The sequence below is a fragment of the Aquarana catesbeiana genome, linkage group LG03 (assembly GCF_042186555.1).
Source record: "Aquarana catesbeiana isolate 2022-GZ linkage group LG03, ASM4218655v1, whole genome shotgun sequence".
NCBI classification, from domain to species: Eukaryota; Metazoa; Chordata; class Amphibia; order Anura; family Ranidae; genus Aquarana; species Aquarana catesbeiana.
Genome location: NC_133326.1, coordinates 715,709,199 through 715,732,137, shown reverse-complemented (window position 1 = coordinate 715,732,137; position 22,939 = coordinate 715,709,199). Strand labels below are relative to the sequence as shown.

Below are 22,939 nucleotides of genomic sequence, written 5' to 3'. Positions count from 1 at the left end.
ATGTTGGGAAGTTCATCATATACTGCTGCGTTGTTGAAATTGTAATCTATTGTACTTGCCATCTGTGTATCTCCTCCCCTTTTCCCCCCTCTTTTAATCTATAAATTCCTATTTTGCTCCTCAAAATAAAATAATTTTTATATAATATATTTGATATTCTGACAATTTATTTTGCACCTATAAAGCCCTAATTTTCCTGTCTTTTCATGCTTAGCTGATATGCTGATCAGAATGCAATCCACGTGATGCTCCTAGTCAAATCTAATGTTAAATATGATAGTGGTTGTATTGATCAAAGCCCACACCTTACAGGCATGGAGCCCACATGGCTGCTGAACATATGGTTGAGATATATATATATACACACACACACACACACTGTAGATATATATGTGATTGTACTCTTGATTCTAATAAATACTGTGTTTATTAGATCTGACTGGGAACATCACCTGGATCACAGCCCGATCGGTATGTCAACAGAGAAGGTTATACAGCATTACTGCTGCTAGGTGACCAGCTGGGGGCTCAGCTCTCTACAACCAATAGTGCCAGCCTTCCCCTGCATATACCCATAATGTCACCAGCACTAGGTTCTAATAGACTGCCGCCGCTGCCAAAGGACAGATGCCAGACCATCGCTGTCAATAGCAGGAACGGGATGGCAAGAGGAGTCTGGGGAACCCCACAGTGACAGAACACCAGGGCCCAGTCACAAGTGTAACCCTGGTAATTCTCCCACTACTTTGGACCCTTATATTTTTCTGGTGTGCTGGTGACATATCTCTTGTTTTCTGCCACCTTGGGGGCCCCAATACAGTAGGAAGGGGTCTCACTGCAGAACATGTGAAAGGGTCCCGTTGTGGGGTCGTAATAAAGGGCCCCGAAACAGAAGTGAAGGGCCCCAGGATATATATAATTGCATTTTATAGTTGGCCCCCTTACTTTTGTCCCTGTCCCCCCATGTGCCCACCCCTAAATATGAAAGCTGGAGACGCCACTGAGTACGTTCCCATTTGGGCTCCATCTTACTGCCTCGTTCATCAAAAAGACCCCAGATCTCTCATTTACCTTTAAAAGCCTTTGGTCCTCCAAGAGAATAGAGCTGAGTGGGGGGCATCTTGCCCTCACTCGACTTCCTGCCTAGCCATCGGCCGCACCTGATAAGTTCTGGGCTTACTGACGGCTCTGGTAAGTGCGGAAACTACCGGGAAGCGGCGGGATGGGCACCTCTTCCACTGCCTATAAAAGTGACCCTGCCGCTGGGACCACTTTTATCTGAAAGCCGACCGCCTGACTGAAAAGGAGATAACATGGTTATGGCAACTATGGCGAGTATTTAACGTCAAATTAATGACGTACATTTACAGTTAGGCAGTCAGCAAGTGGCTAGTGCTGCAGAGAACGACACCTCATGTCCTCAACCTCCGGGTGTACAATAAAACTGTTACCTGAGCAAATGGACTCTTTAGGACAAAAAGAGTCAAGTGCATGTGTGTATTCAAAAGGTCCCCTGCTCAGAATCAAGAGCCTCCAATGGGTTTTGTTACAGCCTCACAGATGTCACATCAATGACTAGCCAATATGGGATCAAGTAGACGAATAAAAAACCAATAAGCCACATAGTGTGAAACCGCATTAGGAATGTATACCTCTAATGTATACCTCCATCCATCTTCCCATCAACTCTGACCAGCCTTACTGTCCCTGCTGAAGAAAAGCATCCCCCACAACATGATGCTGCCACCACCATGTTTCACGGTGGGGATGGTGTGTTCAGGGTGATGTGCAGTGTTCCTTTTCCACCACATATAGCGTTTTGCTTTTAGGCCAAAAAGTTCAATTTTGGTCTCAACTGCAAATGGGACTTCTTATGGCTTTTTTTCAACAATGTCTTTCTTCTTGTCACTCTTCCACAAAGGCCGGATTTGTGGAGAGCACGACTAATAGTTGTCCTGTGGACAGATTCTCCCACCTGAGCTGTGGATATCTGCAGCTCCTCCAGAGTTACCATGGACCTCTTGTCTGCTTCTCTGATGAAAGCTCTCCTTGCCTGGAAGTATTTGGATGGTTACTCATCAGTCAATTCTTGCATTAGTTTAGTGTATCTATGAACTGTGAATGTTCAGGGTTTGCCTCAAAACCATAGGAGGCCTCATCCCTGGATCTCGTTCCTCTGGCACAGGAATGATCTGAATGAATTTTTGCAATTATGAAAATTGAGGTGGACAATTATCTTTCATACCAAGGTGTGTGCATTGTCCCCCCGGATTCCCTGTGGATAATCTATCCAATGACATTTTTGGACGGATTTCTGAGTCTTCCAAACCTGAAAGTATTTGGGTGGTTACTTCAGAAACAAATGAATTTTATATTATTCGGGATTTTCCTGCTTGGTCTCGTGTCTAATAATTCAAGTATAGGAGGAAAGTGAGATTGGGGAATTCACATTTCTTTTTTCTTGTATCTTTCCGTACAGTTTCGAGTTTCGTTTCTCTGTGTTAGGATCCTGATATGACAATCTGTACATGTATCTAATCTCTTATATGGTGGATGGTAAAAAGAGGCTGAAGGTCACCCTATCTCTCATCCCAACCCATTCATCAGTCAATAAGAATTCCCACACTGAAAGTGATGCATTTTATTTAAAGTGTATCTAAACCCAAGAACACAAATATAATATATTGCAGCTTTCCAGTCCTTAGATGTGGCGGCTGCATTCGTTTTCTTTTCACAGGCCTTTATTTCTTTATTTTCCCCTGGTGAAGTGAACATTTTTTTTTTTTATTCCAATAATTCTATCAGTAATAGTTTTGTGTACCTCTGATTTAAACCTACCGTCTCACCAGTTTGTGAGCTGTACTTTTTGTTAACCACTTGCCTACCGGGTACTTAAACCCCCTTCCTGCCCAGGCCAATTTTCAGCTTTCAGCGCTGTCTCGCGTTGAATGACAATTGTGCGGTCATGCAACACTTTACCCATATGCAATTTTTATCGATTTTTGAGACGGATAGAGCTTTTTTTGGTTGTATTTAATCACTACTGGGTTTTTTATTTTTTGCTAAACAAACAAAAAGAAGACCAAAAATTTGGGGGAAAAAAGCAAACTTTTTCCTTGTTTCTGTTATAAAAGTTTGAAAATAAGTAATTTTCTTCTTCACCGATGTGCAGTGATGAAGCTTCACTGATGGGCACTAATAGACTGCACTGACAAGCACTAATAGACTGCACTGATGGGCACTAATAGACTGCACTGATGGGCACTAATAGACTGCACTGATGGGCACTAATAGACTGCACTGACGGGCACTAATAGACTGCACTGATGGGCACTAATAGACTGCACTAATGGGCACTAATAGACTGGACTGATGGGCACTAATAGACTGGACTGGCGGGCACTAATAGACTGCACTGACGGGCACTAATAGACTGCACTGATGGGCACTAATAGACTGCACTGATGGGCACTAATAGACTGCACTGATGGGCACTAATAGACTGCACTGATGGGTACTAATAGACTGCACTGATGGGCACTAATAGACTGGACTGATGGGCACTAATAGACTGCACTGACGGGCACTAATAGACTGCACTGACGGGCACTAATAGACTGCACTGACGGGCACTAATAGACTGCACTGATGGGCACTAATAGACTGCACTGACGAGCACTAATAGACTGCACTGATGGGCACTAAAAGACTGGACTGACGGGCACTAATAGACTGGACTCACGGGCACTAATAGACTGGACTCACGGGCACTAATAGACTGCACTGATGGGCACTAATAGACTGCACTGATGGGCACTAATAGACTGCACTGATGGGCACCAATAGACTGGGCAGATGGGCACTAATAGACTGCACTGACGAGCACTAATAGACTGCACTGATGGGCACTAATAGACTGCACTGATGGGCACTAATAGACTGCACTGATGGGCACCAATAGACTGGGCAGATGGGCACTAATAGACTGCACTGACGAGCACTAATAGACTGCACTGATGGGCACTAATAGACTGGACTGACGGGCACTAATAGACTGGACTGATGGGCACTAATAGACTGGACTGACGGGCACTAATAGACTGGACTGACGGGCACTAATAGACTGGACTGATGGGCACTAATAGACTGCACTGATGGGCACTAATAGACTGCACTGATGGGCACTAATAGACTGGATTGATGGGCACTAATAGACTGGACTGATGGGCACTAATAGACTGCACTGATGGGCACTAATAGACTGCACTGATGGGCACTAATAGACTGCACTGATGGGCACTAATAGACTGCACTGATGGGCACTAATAGACTGCACTGATGGGCAATAATAGACTGCACTGATGGGCACTAATAGACTGGATTGATGGGCACTAATAGACTGCACTGATGGGCACTAATAGACTGCACTGATGGGCAATAATAGACTGCACTGATGGGAACTAATAGACTGGACTGATGGGCACTAATAGGCTGCACTGATGGGCACTAATAGACTGCACTGACGGGCACTAATAGACTGCACTGATGGGCACTATCAGACTGCACTGATATGCAGCAGTGATGGGGCATTGATGAGGCAGCACTGCTGAGGAGGCACTGATGGGCACTGGTGAGGAGTAGGGAGGGGCTGAACAGGGGAAATGTTCTAACCCGAACAGCAAACCCCATTGAAGTCTATGGGAACCGAACAGGAAGAATCAAAAATGCACATTTTAGAGGCTTACAGAATATGCAAGTAATTGGCCATAAGGGGTATGGGGGTCTGGGTACTGCCCTGGGGGACAGGTATCAATAAAAAAAATTTTTTTGAAAACAATAGTTTTTTTCAGGAGCAGTGATTTTAATGATGCTTAAAGTACAACAATAAAAATGAAAAATTCCTTTAAATTTAGTGCCTGTGGGGTCCCCTTAATGTGCCTGTAAAGTGGCGCATCTGAAGCATATACAGATAAAATGACATTTCTAAAGAAAAAAATAAAATCCCATTTAATATGACTCACAGTTACAATTGCCAGCACCCGGCTATTGAAAAAATAAAGAAAAAAAAGAGTAAAATTGCCATCTACTGTCAGAGAGACAGGACATACAGTGCCTTAAAAAGTATTCATGCCCCTTGAAATTTTCCCGATTTTGTCATGTTACAACCAAAAATGTAAATGTATTTTATTGGGGTTTTATGTGATAGACCAACACAAAGTGGCACATAATTGTGAAGTGGAAGGAAAAGGATAAATGGTTTTCAATTTTTTTTTTTACAAATAAATATATGAAAAGTGTGGGGGGAATTTGTATGGCGCCCCCCTGAGTCAATACTTTGCAGAAATGCCTTTCTCTGCAATTACAGCTGAGGGGATGTCTCTACCAGCTTTGTACATCTAGAGAGTGTAACAAATAATAAAACACCAGGTTGGGTATCGTAGGATCAGGAGTGCTGGACCAATGCGTTGGTCAGCACTAATAGGTATGCCAACTTCCCGATTTAGGTGGCGCCTATCCCGAAAACTCCTGAACATGAAGGATTATGAAGATACAAAGTGGGGAAGAGACCCCAAGGAGTTCAACAGGGAGGAGGGGAGTAAGGCGAACAGCCGTCTTACCTACAATTATGAACTTTATTATATATCAAAATTGGACAGATATAGTAGTGCGGGCTGCGCAAGGCAGGTCAAAACATAGGACAACGTTGCCATTGTTGTGGCGAGAAATGCCCCCCGTTGAATAATGCCCGCCCTGTACTGCGCAGGCACAGCGCTTGCGCAGTACGGAGCTGCCGAAAGTGTCCGAGCACCGTAATTAAGGAACAGCTGTTCACAGCGCCTGCGCACAAAAAGCGTCATTGTGCCACACGCTCCCGATGCTCGTGCGACAGGGCTTTTTTTTCAGGGGGAACTTGGTGGAACTCAGTTCCACCACTTCTGGATCAGACCCTTTGGTGCCTGCTCACCACAATCACTTGTAAACACAGAAGTCTGGTTTCTGTGTTTACAAGTGACAGCTCTGCACTCTGTGTGTAACCCCCCGGAACTCTGCACTCTGTATGCAATGCAATCCTGGTATTTAATGCCCCTTTAAGACCCTCCTACTGTTTGTGAAATTTGACTGACCACACCCACAATTTGATGTGATTTGGAAGGGTTTTGGGGGGTCGTGGTTAAGTTCCAGCACCTATTGTTTGAGAAAAAAAGCCCTGCTTGTGCAACTCTGCAAGGGGCAGATGTATTCATCATGGGAGCGTGTGAGGGGCGGATGGCAACAGAAGGGGGCGTATTTTGTAATGATCGGCAGTGCTGTTAAGATGGGGGCAGAATTTGTCACGAAACTCAAACACATTTCCTAAACAAATATATCTCTGCTATTCTTCCTACAAGTTTTCCCCTTAACAAGTGTAGGAAGAATAGCAGAGATATCTTTGTTTAGGAGATGTGTTTGAGTTTCGTGTCAAATTCCACCCCCATCTTATCCATCATTACTGAACACGCCCCCTTCTGTTGCTATCCACCCCTCACACGCGCCCATCATTTTTTTTTATTATTTAATCTTTATTTTAAAAAAAAAATTTCATATATAACATACAAAATCCTTTTAAAATAGTTTAACTTACATCTACTTTATTTCGAATCCCTTTCCCCTACCCCTCATTTCCCTTACTTCCTTATCTTCAATCTATTTCTATCATTCCCTGGACAAATTTCTCTGATGCCTTAAAGACGTTCCATTTCTCCCATGATATATTATGGCTTTCTTCTCGTCCCTCATCTCTGCTACGTAGATATTCCATATTACTAATATGTTCTTTTCTTTGAAGCCATTCTCTTATGGTTGGCTTCCCAGAGTACAACCATTTTTTTGGGATAAGTCCCTTCGCTGCGTTCAGAAGGAAAGGGACCAGGCTTTTCTTGTATTGTTTTGTTGTTTTATTTGCCCCATGGAACAGACAGGGATTTTGCGGAATCTCCTCCCCGGTTATCCTCTCAGTATTTACGGATCATGCAGCATTGGTCAGTGTTGGGTGTCAAGTTGCAATGAGACAGCAGGAAACCTTAGTGTTGTTAGCCTAGATTCTGGCTAGAACATACACACTATGGACGTCCGTCCTCACTGATCAGTCTGAGATCCATGGCATAGCCTACAGGCAGATACAGAAACAAACATTCATTTACACTGTAATTTTCTCACATTTAGAGAAGGGAGAAATGTCCAAAGGGCCAAACTTTTAAATAGTCAGCGCTATCATGTTGTTCCAAAGAGTATGTGTTTCCTTTGTAGGAGGATCGCACAAAAAGTGCAGTGTGTGGATAGTTTGCTTGTAACCAAGGGTGGACTGACCATTCGGCCACTTGGGCACTGCCCGAGGGCCCCGGGTCACTAGGGGTGCCATCAGGGTTGCCAGCCTCAGTAAACCAGGGACAGTATGTAAAAATCTGTGGTTTTTTTTACATTTGTCTCTGAAATGTCCCTTACCGACATCCTTTTGGTCTAAAAATCCCAAGATTATAGCTGCCCCACCTCTCCAGTACCTTCTCAGCCAATAGAAACTTATCTGTGTATACTGTGTGTACATATATGTGTATACTATGTGATTGTATACTGTGTGTACATGTATGTGTATACTGTGTGATTGTATACTGTGTGTGTGTATACTGTGTGTGTGTATACTGTGTGGCCCCATAATCTCTGATCACACAGCGGAGGAGAGCAAAAAAAAACCCAAGAAATTCTTTAAGTATGTAAACAGTAAAAAAGGGAGGACAGACCATATTGGCTCCATAAAGAATGAGGAAGGACATCTGGTTACAAAGGATGGGGAGATGGCGAAGGTATTGAATTTATTTTTCTCCTCAGTCTTCACGAGGGAATCGAGGGGCTTCAGTAACGAAAACTGCAATGTTTATCTTCTCACAGGAAGAACCTCCATGGTTAACAGAGGACATAATTAAAATTAGACGTGAGAAACTTAACATTAATAAATAACCGGGACCAGATGGCTTGCATCCGAGGGTACTTAGGGAACTCAGTCAAGTGATTGCCCGACCATTGTTCCTAATTTTTACTGACAGTCTACTGCCTGGAATGGTACCAGCTGATTGGAGAAAAGCCAATTTAGCACCAATATTTAAAAAGGGCCCAAAATACATCCCTAAGAATTACAGACCAGTTAGCCTAACATCAATAGTATGTAAACTCTTGGAGGGGATGATAAGGGACTATATACAAGATTTTAGTAATGAGAACGGCATCATTAGCAGTAATCAGCATGGATTCATGAAGAATCCTTCTTGCCAAACCAATCTACTAACCTTCTATGAGGAGGTGAGTTGCCATCTAGATAAAGGAAGGCCCGTAGACGTGGTGTATCTGGATTTTGCAAAAGCATTTGACACAGTTCCCCATAAACGTTTGCTGTACAAAATAAGGTGCGTTGGCATGGACCATAGGGTGAGTACATGGGTTGAAAACTGGCTACAAGGGCGAGTTCAGAGGGTGGTGATAAATGGGGAGTACTCGGAATGGTCAGGGGTGGGTAGTGGGGTTCCCCAGGGTTCTGTGCTGGGACCAATCCTGATTAAATTGTTTATAAACTACGTGGAGGATGGGATAAACAGTTCAATCTCTGTATTTGCAGATGATAATAAGCTAAGCAGGGCAATAACTTCTCCACAGGATGTAGAAACCTTGCAAAAAGATCTGAACAAATTAATGGGGTGGGCAACTACATGGAAAATGAGGTTTAATGTAGAAAAATGTAAAATAATGCATTTGGGTGGCAAAAATCTGAATGCAATCTATACACTGGGGGGAGAACCTCTGGGGGAATCTAGGATGGAAAAGGACCTGGGGGTCCTAGTAGATGATAGGCTCAGCAATGGCAGGCAATGCCAAGCTGCTGCTAACAAAGCAAACAGAATATTGGCATGTATTAAAAAGGGGATCAACTCCAGAGATAAAATGATAATTCTCCCACTCTACAAGACTCTGGTCCGGCCGCACCTGGAGTATGCTGCCCAGTTCTGGGCACCAGTCCTCAGGAAGGGTGTACTGGAAATGGAGCGAGTACAAAGAAGGGCAACAAAGCTAATAAAGGGTCTGGAGGATCTTAGTTATGGGGAAAGGTTGAGAGCGCTGAACTTATTCTCTCTGGAGAAGAGACGCTTGAGAGGGGATATGATTTCAATTTACAAATACTGTACTGGTGACCCCACAATAGGGAGAAAACTTTTTCGCAGAAGAGAGTTTAATAAGACTCGTGGCCACTCAATAAAATTAGAAGAAAAGAGGTTTAACCTTAAACTACGTAGAGGGTTCTTTACTGTAAGAGCGGCAAGGATGTGGAATTCCCTTCAACAGGCGGTGGTCTCAGCGGGGGGCATTGATAGTTTCAAATAACTATTAGATAAGCACCTGAATAACCACAACATACAGGGATATACAATGTAATACTGACATATAATCACACACATAGGTTGGACTTGATGGACTTGTGTCTTTTTTCAACCTCACCCACTATGTAACTAAGTAACAGCAATTTTCAAGTCTTGCCACAGATTCTCAATTGGATTTAGGTCTGGACTGTGATTGGGCCATTCTAACACATGAATATGCTTTGATCTAAACCATTCCATTGTAGCTCTGGCTGTTTGTTTAGGGTTGTTGAACTGCTGGAAGGTGAACTTCCACCCAAGTCTCAAGTCTTTTGTAGACTCTAATGCCGCGTACACACGGTCGGACGTTTCACCTACAAAAGTCCGACAGCCTGTCCGACATACTTCCGACGTACCTTCGGCGGACTTGCGGCAGACTTTCTTACGAACGGACTTGCACACACACGACCACACAAAAGTACGACAGCTTAGTACGCGGTGACGTACACCAAGTCCGACGAGACTATAAAACGGAAGTTCAGTAGCCCGTACGACACCCTTTGGGCTCCTTCTGCTAATCTCGTGTTTATCTCGTGTTAATAGAAGTTTGGTGAGAGACGATTCGCGCTTGTGAGACTCGTATTTTTCAGTTCGTTTTAACTGTTGTTCAGTCTGTGCTTGTGAGGTTTGTATCTGCTTTTCAGTGCGTTTGGTCAGTTGGCATTGAGAAATCTTTGTTTTATTGGCCGCTCGTTCCTGATTTTCAGGTCGTTCTTCACAGGCCTTGCTGTTCTTCAGTGCGTTCTGTTTAGTGCGTTCTGACCAGCCGACCGTTTTGAAGCCATGTTACCTGTACGTACTCGTCGTAGAGCTCGTGCATTGTATGTGCTTGGTGCTGTAGTTTATTCTTCAGCCCAAGACCAGTCCATGAACAGGGCGAGGAGGAGTTCATGGACCAAGAATTGGTTGCTTCAGCGTGACCAGTTCTGTCACATGCCTTTGCTCCGTGAGATCCGTGAGAATAATCCTGAGGATTTCAGGAACTTTCTCCGGATGACGGACCCCGTTTTTGACCGTTTGTTGGCTTTGCTGACCCCCTATATCAGCAGGCAGGATACCTGCATGAGGCAAGCCATCACTCCGGAGCAGAGGCTGGTCGCTACCTTGCGGTATTTGGCCACAGGGAGAAGCCTGCAGGACCTTAAGTTCTCGACAGGCATCTCCCCCCAGGCTCTGGGGATCATTATCCCAGAGACCTGTTCTGCCATCATACAGGTCCTGCAGAAGGACTATATTAAGGTAAGATATTTTTCTTTTATTAGCATCACATGTTCTTTTATGTAATCTTTGATAATGTAATGTATTTCTTGCTTCAAACACTACTTACCATCATTGCAATATAGTGTGAATGTCCCCTTTTTATCCTCACACATGCTGGAATTTTTTCCTGTTATTTTTTGTCATGCATGTATATTTTCCTTCAATAACCTTCCCAGCATGAAGTGATGGGAACATATCCACCTAGTCTACTCATTTTGAATGTATTTTGTTGGAGTGTATTTAGTGTGCTTATAATTAGCAATTATCTAGATTTCACAACCCCCCCACCCCCCCCCACCTAAACTCACTCCAAATAGTGTGCTGCTAATGAGCAATTATCTAGATTTCACAACCCCCCCACCCCCCCCACCTAAACTCACTCCAAATAGTGTGCTGCTAATGAGCAATTATCTAGATTTCACAACCCCCCCACCCCCCCCACCTAAACTCACTCCAAATAGTGTGCTGCTAATGAGCAATTATCTAGATTTCACAACCCCCCCACCCCCCCCCCCACCTAAACTCACTCCAAATAGTGTGCTGCTAATGAGCAATTATCTAGATTTCACAACCCCCCCACCCCCACCCTCGTTAAAATTTGCTTGAATGTTCTGTGGTGTTGATTTGTCTAAAGCAAATATATGTTGCAGTTTGCAAAATGCATGTGCACTCTACAAGTGCATTTGTTCCAGTGCTTTAGTAAATGAGCAGAAGCTCTGCTGATTTCCATCATCAAATCATATGCAAGCCTCAAAGTGTTTTCATTAATTGCCCTTGCCTGTGATTGTGTACTCCTTGCAACATGAATGCCTTTTTACATTACCTCATTTACTGTAAGCTGGTTAGCAACTGCACCTGCAGAGTGCGACAACTGCAGTCTTGTAGCCTTTTTAGTCCCTAAATTCCTGCGTGTCCTAAAAGTAATTTTTTTTAGGGATTTCACAACCCCCTAAAATGTAATCAATGTTCCATCAGAGGGGGTGAGCAATCTGATAAGTGTGCCTTTCCATATTAGTTATTCCAGAAGAATTAAATTATTGAATGTTATACTGATGCTGGGGAATAATGTTTTTAATTGTCTAATTTTCTTGCAATGTTAGCTTCCAAATTAATTGATTTTGGTTTTCTTGTTTGATTTCCCAGTTTCCTTCAACGCCACAGGAATGGCAGACTGTGGCATCCCATTTTGCCAGCCGTTGGGACTTTCCCAATTGTGGAGGGGCTATAGATGGGAAACATGTCCACATTGTGCCACCACCCCATTCGGGGTCATATTATTTTAATTATAAGGGGTTCCACAGTATTGTTTTAATGGCGGTGGTGTCGGCACACTATGATTTTTTATATGTGGACGTGGGGAAGAATGGCTGGATGTCGGATGGAGGAGTATTTGCCCAGACGGAGTTCTGCCAGCGTCTCCAGAGTGGTGGCCTGGGATTGCCACCTGATGAGGATAACGTGGAAGGACTCCCCTTTGTCTTCATTGCCGATGAAGCCTTCGCTCTCAGCAAGCACCTCATGAGGCCATTCCCCCAAAGAACCCTCACCCCGGAGAGGAGGGTTTTTAATTACCGGCTGGCCAGAGCTAGAAGAGTGGTTGAGAATGCGTTTGGAATTCTGGCCAGCCGGTTCCGCCTGTTTCAAACAGCCATTAATTTGGCGGAATACAAACTTAATTTTATCATTTTATCGTGCTGCATTCTGCACAACTTTTTAAACAAGCATTCTACCAATTATATAGGCACAGTTGGGCCTGAGGCCGGACAAATAGAAGCCAACCTTACAGGCCTGGATACTGTCCGTACTGGCTTGGCCCCCCAAAATTCCCGTCAAGTTAGACAGCAATATGTTAATTATTTTATGGGTAGGGGGGCCATTGCAATGGGCCAGGATATATAATTTTTTACAATAAAAAAAATATTGCTGAAATCTGGCATTATATTTATTGCTTGCCTTTCTTTTGGGCTGTCTCCTAGGTTATGGTCGAGCAGTTGTAGTGCCAACTGTATTTGAATTTTAAAAATGTCTAAATAAGCTCCATTGCCACTGTAAACAACTTTTTTACAATTATAACCAAACTGATACTGAGCCTTGAAATAACAAACCACACATTTTTTAAAATCCTATAAGGAGATGTTTTTATTAATGGTTGTTATGCATTCAGTTCTGCATTTAGTATAAAATGTTCATAGACAAAAATATAATGATATCTTAATAATGTAGCAAAATATAATTATATTTAAATATTTCTACCTAATCCACAAAAAAATATTTTTGGCTTTTTGATTTTCGCAAACAGGCTTTTTTTTTTTTGGAAAATCAAGTTTTGTTTTTTTTTGTTTTTTTAAAAGCAAGTTTTTTTTATTTATTTTTTTTTTAATCAAGTTTTTTTAGTTTTTTTTTGGTTTTTGCAAATCAAGTTTTTTTATTTGTTTTTGGTTTTTTAATCAAGTTTTTTATTTTTTTGGTTTTTTAAAATTAATTTTTTTATTTTTTTTGGTTTTTTAAAATTAATTTTTTTATTTTTTTTTGGTTTTTTAAAATCAATTTTTTTATTTTTTTGGTTTTTTAAAATTAATTTTTTTTATTTTTTTTGGTTTTTTAAAATCAATTTTTTTATTTTTTTGGTTTTTTAAAATTAATTTTTTTTATTTTTTTTGGTTTTTTAAAATCAATTTTTTTATTTTTTTGGTTTTTTAAAATAAATTTTTTTATTTTTTTTTGGGTTTTTTAAAATCAATTTTTTTATTTTTTTGGTTTTTTAAAATTAATTTTTTTATTTTTTTTTGGTTTTTTAAAATCAATTTTTTTTTTTTTTTGGTTTTTTAAAATCACTTTTTTTTTTTTTTTTTGTGTTTTTTAGAAAATCAAGTTTTATTTTTTTGTGGATTTTTGAGGTATATACGAGAAACAGCCCTCCTTTTTGACATTAGGTTAAACAGCCATTTATGTTCTGCCAAAAAAAGAAAGAGAAGGCCCAGAATGGGGTCAGCAAAACAGGAAATGAAGGACATGATTGATGTTTTAGGGTTTAAAAAAGGGCATTTAGATTCGACCCAAAACATCAATCATGTCCTTCATTTCCTGCTGCATACGATCCAGCCGATTACGCATTTCATCAATGTCTTTATTCCAGGCCATTATTTGACCAATTAGCCGTTGGGCACTTTCAGAGGTGAAATAGTCACTTCTTGTTGTTGTACCTAAAGTGGAATGAAACCAAAAAATGTCTTTAGAAATATGCACACATACATAGTTTTTACCTTACCATAATAAAGCTGTTGTCTCAGACACTGACCTGGTGGGGTGCCCATGTAGCCTAATTCCTCCACATCCTCGGGGGTGGCACTGTTGCTTGAATGAAGCACAACCAGATCCCCTAAAATAGAGTAGACAAATTAAATTAAACAAAAGGCAGCCATGCATAGATTACCGTAAGCTGGTGTGTCAGACACTCACCTGGTGGGGTGCCCATGTCGCCCACCTCTCCTTCCTCCACATCCTCAATGGGACTTGGGCTGATTGCCCAATCATGTTTTGCTTGGGGTGGACTGTCTTCTGGTTGTTGGCTGAGTGATTTTTCCCCTATGTGAAACAAAAAATTATTAATCTAATTAGCACACAGATATTTTAGGACATAGTAATTTTCCAACATTTGTAGTGAAGTGGTTTGTGTAGAGTTCCTATTTTACCTCAATATTTAAAATTATAAAGACATATCGGATAGATAGATATCAATATCTCAAAATATAGTTAATAATCTTTTGATCTCTCTCTATATCTGGAACAAAATCTCTAAATATCTAACTAAATGTAAAGCAAAAAAATTAAGATAACTTCAAATATTCAAAAAGAATGTTTTACATTTCTATATCTATCTATCTACCTATCTCTATATTTCTCTCTCTCTATATATTTCTCTCTCTCTCTCTCTCTCTCTCTATATCTATATCTATATATATATATATATATATATATCTATATATATCTATATATATATACCTATATATAGATATATCTATCTATATATAGATATATATAGATAGATATATCTATATCTATATAGATATATCTATATCTATATATATATATATATATATATATATAGATAGATAGATATAGATATATATAGATATATATATGGATATGTAACGAGGTTTATTAAAAGATCGTTTAAAACGATGAACAAAAAATCGTATAGGAAGGAAAAGCACATGGAGCAGTATACAAGGTAATAAACACAAGAGAAAAACACGACAAGTACTTACTTTTTTTAAGAACTTTCCGGATACGTCGGTATTGATCCGGCTCCCTGAGTTTCAGGTCAGACCATCTTTTTCTCAATTGATCTTTGGAGCGCTGGACCCCAAAAGATGCCTGCAAAGTCTCCACGACCTTCGCCATTATTTTGGCCTTGCGCAAATTTGGCCGTGCGTACGGCCCATAATTGCCATCATAGTCGTCTTTGTGAAGAATGGCCACCATCTCCACCATCTCTTTAAAACTCATATTAGAGGCCTTAAATCTAGGCCTCATAGATTTCGTTGACGTTCCAGCCTCCGGGCTGTCTCCACTACCTGAGGTCGTCAACATTTCAGGTGTCTCCACCATTCTTTAACTCCACTACGCGCCGTAACAAAAAATGGGCGGAGAACATGAGTTAAAATCGAACGTCAGGGGCGGGCGACGCAGGCGGAGTTTCACACATGCGTAGTGTATAAAGAGGGGCCTTGCGCACGTGTCGTACGTACGTTCTGTGCGTCGAATTAGGGGGCGGAGAACATGAGTTAATTTCGAACGTCAGGGGCGGGCGACGCAGGCGGAGTTTCACACATGCGTAGTGTATAAAGAGCCTTGCGCACGTGTCGTACGTACGTTCTGTGCGTCGAATTAGGGGGCGGAGAACATGAGTTAATTTCGAACGTCAGGGGCGGGCGACGCAGGCGGAGTTTCACACATGCGTAGTGTATAAAGAGCCTTGCGCACGTGTCGTACGTACGTTCTGTGGTAGGTGATAGTGGACCAGGACGTTACAAAACGAAGGTAATTTTAGATATATATTTTTTGGGTTTTATGGTCATGACTTTGTAGCAAGCGGCCTATATGGCTTGATAGATTGATGAGGCCTACATAGGGAGAAGATGATGAGGGGTTAGCCGAAACCTATAATAAAAGTGTTTTTTGTCTTGTGACTTCATCTTTTCCAGATATAATGAATCCCCTATTTAAGGATCCAGAGTTCCTTACAGCTTTTATTTCGAAATATCGAGAGATGAGGAATTTGTGGGAGGTGAAACACCCTCAGTATTATGCAAAGCATGTGAGGAAGTCAACGCTGGAGAGACTTCTGTCCTTTGTCCAGGCGACCATCCCGGAAGCAACAATGGAGACATTGCTCAAGAAAATTGGGGTCTTGAGGAACATGTATAAGAGGGAGCATAAGAAGATCCAGGAATCAAGGAGATCAGGAGCATCAGCAGATGATGTTTATGTACCCAGGCTGTGGTACTACAATCAACTCCGTTTTCTGGATGACCAGAATGAAGCCAGGCCATCACTTTCAACCCTTCCCTCCACCCTTCCCTCCACCCTTCCCTCCACCCCAGCAGAGGCTGATGAGGAGCAAGCTGGGTCTTCCATCCTGGATGAACCAGATATGACCATCTGGAGTCAGGTAAATTATTTTAACAAATATTTACTGTACTAATATTAATGATGTTAACTGGATGTTATAATTGTCTAAAATAATTTTGCACTCAAAATTGTGTATACATATCAATTGACAGTAGTGGCTAAATATGTTTGGCACCTGCTTGAAATAATTAGGGTGTCTGATTAGACTCTTTTATTAAAGAGATGTATTCACATTGAATTTGCTATTCATGAGAAGCAAACTGTGTGTCATTGATGAACCCAAAAAAATATACTCAAACTATTGTCCTTTTTTTATACACAGGATGAGTCCATCCAGGAGGAATGTGGGGAAAGTGGCAGGCAGGAGGAGACCGGGCCCATGGACAGCCTGGAGGAGGCCGGATTCACCATCATCCTGGAGGAGGCTGGGCCCAGTGTCAGGCAGGAGGTGGCTGCTCCCAGTGAGGTGGCTGCTCCCAGTGAGGTGGCTGCTCCCAGTGAGGTGGCTGGGCCAAGTGAGGTGGCTGGGCCCAGTAGGAGCCTGACCGAATCCCAAGTGCCTCCCCTCCACCTTCCCAAAAAAAGGGCCAGGAAGGGGATGGTCACACAGGACGCATCCCTGCGCCTCATGCAAGAGGCCACCCGTTTTTTAAGGAGCCCCCCCGAAGCGGAAGAATCCTATGGCTGCTACTTAGCCAGCAGGCTTCTTCAGATGGATTGGGAGCAGCGCCTCATTTGTGAGCGCCTATTTGGGGAAACAATCCATAAGGGGCTGCAGGGCACGCTAACACAAAACACCCAACTACATGAGGCAGCCCCCCTCCTCCTCCTCCTCCTCCTCCTGCCACAACTGAAACACCAGAGCCACAGCCTCAAAAGAAGGCTACAGGGAAGGCTGCAGGGAAGGCTGCAGGGCAGCGTGGAGGAAAGGCTGCAGGGCAGAGAAGAAAATGATGACCTGGGTTCAGTCTGGTCTGACAGAAGACGCAGGCTGTTGTAGGACCACAGTCTGGGGACATCTAGATCATCTGCTGGTGCTGTTGATCTCTGGGATTCTTGGACCAGATTGTGCTCCCTCTTATATGGACTCCGCAAGATCCCAATTTTCTGGTACACCGACTTTTTCCAGCGTTGACTTCCTCTTTATTTTATTTTGACCATGAATAAATGGATCTTTTTTGAGTTTAGCAAAAGACTTTATGTGTTTTCTTTGAAATCATTGATTTTACACACAATGTTAAATTAACAAGGGACAACAATCTCATTGAGTTTGGAAAAAACACACCAAAAATACATTACTAATGTTAATAATGTTCAAGTGGTAAGTCTTGAAAATAAAAAAATTTACATAACCAAAAACGGTGCTTTGGGTTAACTTTATCTAAAAACTAAAAAATAATCACTATAAAAAAAAAACAGAATAATGGGTTCTTTGTGGTAACTTTACAAACCTAAAAAAAAAAAAAAAAAAAGGGGAAAAAGTATTATTAGTATGGAAACATTGTTTTTAAAATGCATACTATATCATTCATGAGATCAAAGAGAAAAAGAATCCAGAAATCAGTTTGGGAGAACTCTGATTATGAACAGCAAAACACCTTCGTTCTTTAGAGCCTTCGTAAAGAAGAAATAAAATGCGCTGCATTCAACGATCACAGATTTTGCAGCGTGATGAATGTGCTACCTACAATACGAACACTAGTTTTACTAGACCGAGTGCTTCCGTTTAGTTTTTGCTTATGAGCATGCGTCGTTTTTTTGTCCGTCGGACTAGCATACAGACGAGCGGACTTCGGGGCCCGTCGTAGTTACGACGTAAAGATTTGAAGCATGCTTCAAATCTAAAGTCCGTCGGATTTGAGGCTAAAAAAGTCCGTTGAAAGTCCGGAGAAGCCCACACACGATCGGATTACCAGCCAGCTTTAGTCCGTCAGCGTCCGTTGGACTTTTGTAGACGAAAAGTCCGACCGTGTGTACGCGGCATAACAGTTTTACTTCTAAGATTGCCCTGTATTTGGCTCCATCCATCTTCCTATCACATCTGACCAGCTTACCCGTCTCTCCTGAAGAAAAGCATCCTCACAACATGATGCTGCCACCACCATGTTTCACGGTGGGGATGGTGTGTTCAGGGTGATGTGCAGTGTTAGTTTTCCACCACATATAGTGTTTTGCTTTTAGGCCAAAAAGTTCAATTTACCATGGGCCTCTTGGCTGCTTCTCTGATGAATGCTCCCCTTGCCCGGCCTGTCAGTTTAGGTGGACGGCCATGTCTTGGTAGGTTTGCAGTTGTCCCATACTCTTTCCATTTTCGGATGATGGATTGACCAGTGCTCCGTGAGATGTTCAAAGCTTGGGATATTTTTTATAACCTAACCCTGCTTTAAACTTCTCCATAACTTTATCCCTGACCTGTCTGGTGTGTTCCTTGACCTTCATGATGCTGTTTGTTCACTAAGGTCCGCTAACAAATCTCTGAGGGCTTCACAGAACAGCTGTATTTATACTGAGATTAAATTACACACAGGTGGACTCTATTTACTAATTAGGTGACTTCTGAAGGCAATTGGTTCCACTAGATATTAGTTAAGGGTATCGGAGTAAAGGGGGCTGAATACAAACGCACACCACACTTTTCAGATATTTATTTGTAAAAAAAAAAATTAAAAACATTTATTATTTTCCATTCACTTCACAATTATGTGCCACTTTGTGTTGGTCTATCACATGAAATCCCAATAAAATATTTCCATTTTTGTTTGTAACATGACAAAATGTGGAAAATTGTAAGGGGTGTAAATACTTTTTCAAGGCACCACTACACATGTCCTGTGTATTTCCATTAAAGTACTTCCATAAAGGTTTTTGGTCATGTTCAGCACATCCTTTTTCCATGGCTTAATTAGAACATTTTTGCTGCATTTCTTGTTGGTGGCAGAATTCCCCCTGATAACAAGAAGATTCACAAAATCCTTAGCAAATCAAATGCGGGCAAATGCATCCATCACTACCCAGAACCGCAATTTAAAGAATTCAAGCATAGATTGTTGAAGTGATGTAAGTGGTGGAAACCCAACCACTAAAATCTCATATAAGCTTTAAAGGAGAAGTACGGGGAAAGCTCTTTTGGTTGTACTCCTCATGTGGATCACAGGAGCGCAGTCCGTTCTGCACTCTTGTGACCCATGTAGCACCCTGATGTTTAGGCAGGGCTGCTAGTAAATTTGCCTGCCAGGTATAGTCGCCTTGACCAATTGATAGTGGATCAGTTGATTCCACCCTAATTCTGGATTTGCTGCTTCTCTCTTCTATCACCAGATGGCCGGGTATCTGGTGGCATTAGATAAGACAAGGGCATTGCAAGAACAGATTAGGAATATATGGGGTATCTCAGCCAATGGGCAGGGATCTTCTTGAGTCCCTTGGCCTGCTGGGAGAGCCTATTTATTTGGGTGAGGTCAAGTGATCGGAGTTCTGTGACAGCTGGACTGCTGTCTGGGTGGACGTGTGTTGTGCTGCTCCGAGCTGCCATGCCAAAGCCTGAGGACTATCCCGTGGACATCTGACTGCTAGACCTATCCAGAAGCAAGAGAGCAGCGCAGGGTTGGGATTGCGGCTTGCAGCCCAACCAGAAATTACGGTTCTGCCGGCCAGAGAACCTATCGTGGTCGGAGGTAGAGGGGAAGTTGTCGCCACTAAGGGACCATCCACCTTATTACCAGGGACCACCTTGAGTAGCTGAAGCAAGTACCAAAGCAGTATTCTGACCAACTGGGGACAGTGAAGAATTGGGAAACTTCAGCAGGTGTCAAGCCAGGGACCCAGCCAGTGGAGTTGATGCATGCAGAGCAGCCTTGTGTGTCAAGCCAGGGACCGAGCAGGCCAGTGGGGTGATGCTTGAGGAGTATCTTGGATGCCAAGATAGGGACCCAGCAAGGAAGCGGGGGTGACGCTTGAGGAAGATAAAGAGAGAGAGAAGATTGGATGAGCTCTCGAGATCCAGTGGCAGTGGATCAGAAAGTCTAGTGAGAGAGACTGTGACCTCAGTTCAGTGAAGATCGACAATAGGAGATTGTGGAGGAAGTAAAGAATTCATTGCAACCTTTGTTAGAAACTGTTCAAGATCGTTGCTATAAGAGACGGAGTGTCTACACATGCAGATGTGGTGTCTGGCTGGGTGCATTTCCCTGCATGGCTGTCCACCTATAGAAGTCTTATGCCCCATACACACGGTCGGATTTTCCGACGGAAAATGTGTGATAGGACCTTGTTGTCGGAAATTCCGACCGTGTGTGGGCTCCATCACACATTTTCCATCGGATTTTCCGACACACAAAGTTTAAGAGCAGGATATAAAAAATTTTTTTGTTGTCGGAAATTCCGATCGTATGTACACAAATCCGACGGACAAAGTGCCACGCATGCTCAGAATAAATAAAGAGATGAAAGCTATTGGCCACTGCCCCGTTTATAGTCCTGACGTACGTGTTTTACGTCACCGCATTTAGAACGATCGGATTTTCCGACAACTTTTTGTGACCGTGTGTATGCAAGACAAGTTTGAGCCAACATCCATCGGAAAAAAATCCTAGGATTTTGTTGTCGGAATGTCCGATCAATGTCCGAACGTGTGTACGGGGCATTAGAGTCTGCTAATTAACAGACCAATTACTAAAGGGTGTCCTGGCCCTAAACCCTCTCTCCCACAGTTTTGTTTAAGAGACAATAAATCTATTTGCATTCAAGAAATGACGGCGCCCATGAATCTACCTTGCATTACACCCACCATGCCTCGTAACCCACTCTACACAGAAGGATGTAAGCTGTCCCTAGCTCTGGAGGTCACCATTAGGCCTCTGGACCTTGCTACACCTGTTTTCAGCAGACAGCGAGCTGAAGCCTGCTGATCCCCATCCGTCTGTTTTTAGCGGACTGAATCGGATGCTGGCAGGTGTCATGGACAGTATGGATACTCTATAGAGAGCTATGGATGGTCCGATTGGGTCCTCCTGAAAAACTGGCATACGGACCCGATCAGTCCGTCAGTGTAAAAGGGGCCTTACAGGTAAGCCAGTGCCTAAAAGCACTGCACTGATCTCTCCCCCATACACATTGTCATTAAAAATCCCTATGCTTTCCCTATCACTGATAGAGCACGTTGTCAATATGGCTGCTGTAACCCTTTTATAGCGAGTTGGCTGGCTTATCCAAAAGCTCTCTTATTGGCCCTTCTAAACCATTTGATCTAAGATCCAGGGCGTGTATTATGATTACAATGGTGGCAAATTCTTGCATTAGTTTAGTATATCTGTGAACTGTGAACGTTCAGGGTTTGCCTCAAAACCATAGGAGGCCTCATCCCTGGATCTCGTTCCTCTGGCACAGGAATGATCTGAATGAATTTTGCAATTCTGAAAATTAAGGTGGACAATTATCTTTCATACCAAGGTGTGTGCATTGTCCCCCCGGATTCCCTGTGGATGATCTATCCAATGACATTTTTGGAGGAGTTTCTGAGTCTTCCAAACCTGAAAGTATTTGGGTGGTTACTTCAGAAACAAATGCATTTTATATTATTCGGGATTTTCCTGCTTGGTCTCGTGTGTAATAATTCAAATATAAGAGGAAAGTGAGATTGGGGAATTCGCATTTCTTTTTTCTTTTTTTTTTTTGTATCTTTCCGTACAGTTTCGAGTTTCGTTTCTCTGTGTTAGGATCCTGATATGATAATCTGCACATTTATCTCTTATATGGTAGATGGTAAATAGAGGCTGAAGGTCACCCTATCTCTCATCCCAACCCATTCATCAGTCAATAAGAATTCCCACACTGAAAGTGATGCATTTTATTTAAAGTGTATCTAAACCCAAGAACACAAATATAATATATTGCAGCTTTTCAGTCCTTAGATGTGGTGGCTGAATTAGTTTTCTTTTCACAGGCCTGTATTTGTTTATTTTCCCCTGGTGATCTGGCAAGCACCCGCTCATTGGCTTCTGCTGTGACTTATCACAGCACAAGTGGCGCGCCGGTGCCGCACACTCGCGCCCCCTACCCGGAAGAGCAGAATCAAAAGCATATACAGTATCTCGCAAAAGTGAGTACACCCCTCACATGTTTGTAAATATTTTATTCTATCTTTTCATGTTACAACACTGAAGAAATGACACTTTGCTACAATGTAAAGTTGTGAGTGTACAGCTTGTATAACTGTAAATTTGCTGTCCCCTCAAAATAACTCAAAATAAAAATAACACACAGCCATTAATGTCTAAACCACTGGCAACAACAGTGAGTACACCCCTAAGTGAAAATGTCCAAATTGGGCCCAAAGTGTCAATATTTTGTGTGGCCACCATTATTTTCCAGCACTGCCTTAACCTTCTTGGGCATGGAGTTCACCAGAGCTTCACAGGTTTCCACTGGAGTCCTCTTCCCCTCCTCCATGATGACATCACTGGGCTGGTGGATGTTAGAGACCTTGCGCTCATCCACCTTCCATTTGAGGATGCCCCACAGATGATCAATAGGGTTTAGATCTGGAGACATGCTTGGCCAGTCCATCACCTTTACCCTCAGCTTCTTTAGCAAGGCAGTGGTCGTCT

The 22,939-nt window shown here is 42.4% G+C and overlaps 1 protein-coding gene and 1 long non-coding RNA gene across 2 annotated transcripts in view; both read right to left on the bottom strand.

Annotated features, from left to right (window-relative positions):
• The window catches only part of LOC141134361 (uncharacterized), a 46,032-nt gene that overhangs the window by 4,758 nt on the left and 18,335 nt on the right, over positions 1-22,939 (bottom strand). Inside the window, exon 3 of the mRNA XM_073623929.1 lies at positions 19,186-19,280. Within this exon, the coding sequence (XP_073480030.1) occupies positions 19,186-19,280 (95 nt within the window). The remainder of the gene's footprint in view (positions 1-19,185; positions 19,281-22,939) is intronic.
• LOC141133690 (uncharacterized) lies at positions 13,775-14,610 on the bottom strand. The gene is made up of 3 exons (XR_012243111.1): positions 14,160-14,610; positions 13,999-14,079; positions 13,775-13,903 (listed from the first exon to the last, which is right to left on the bottom strand). It is a non-coding gene; the product is annotated as an uncharacterized lncRNA (long non-coding RNA).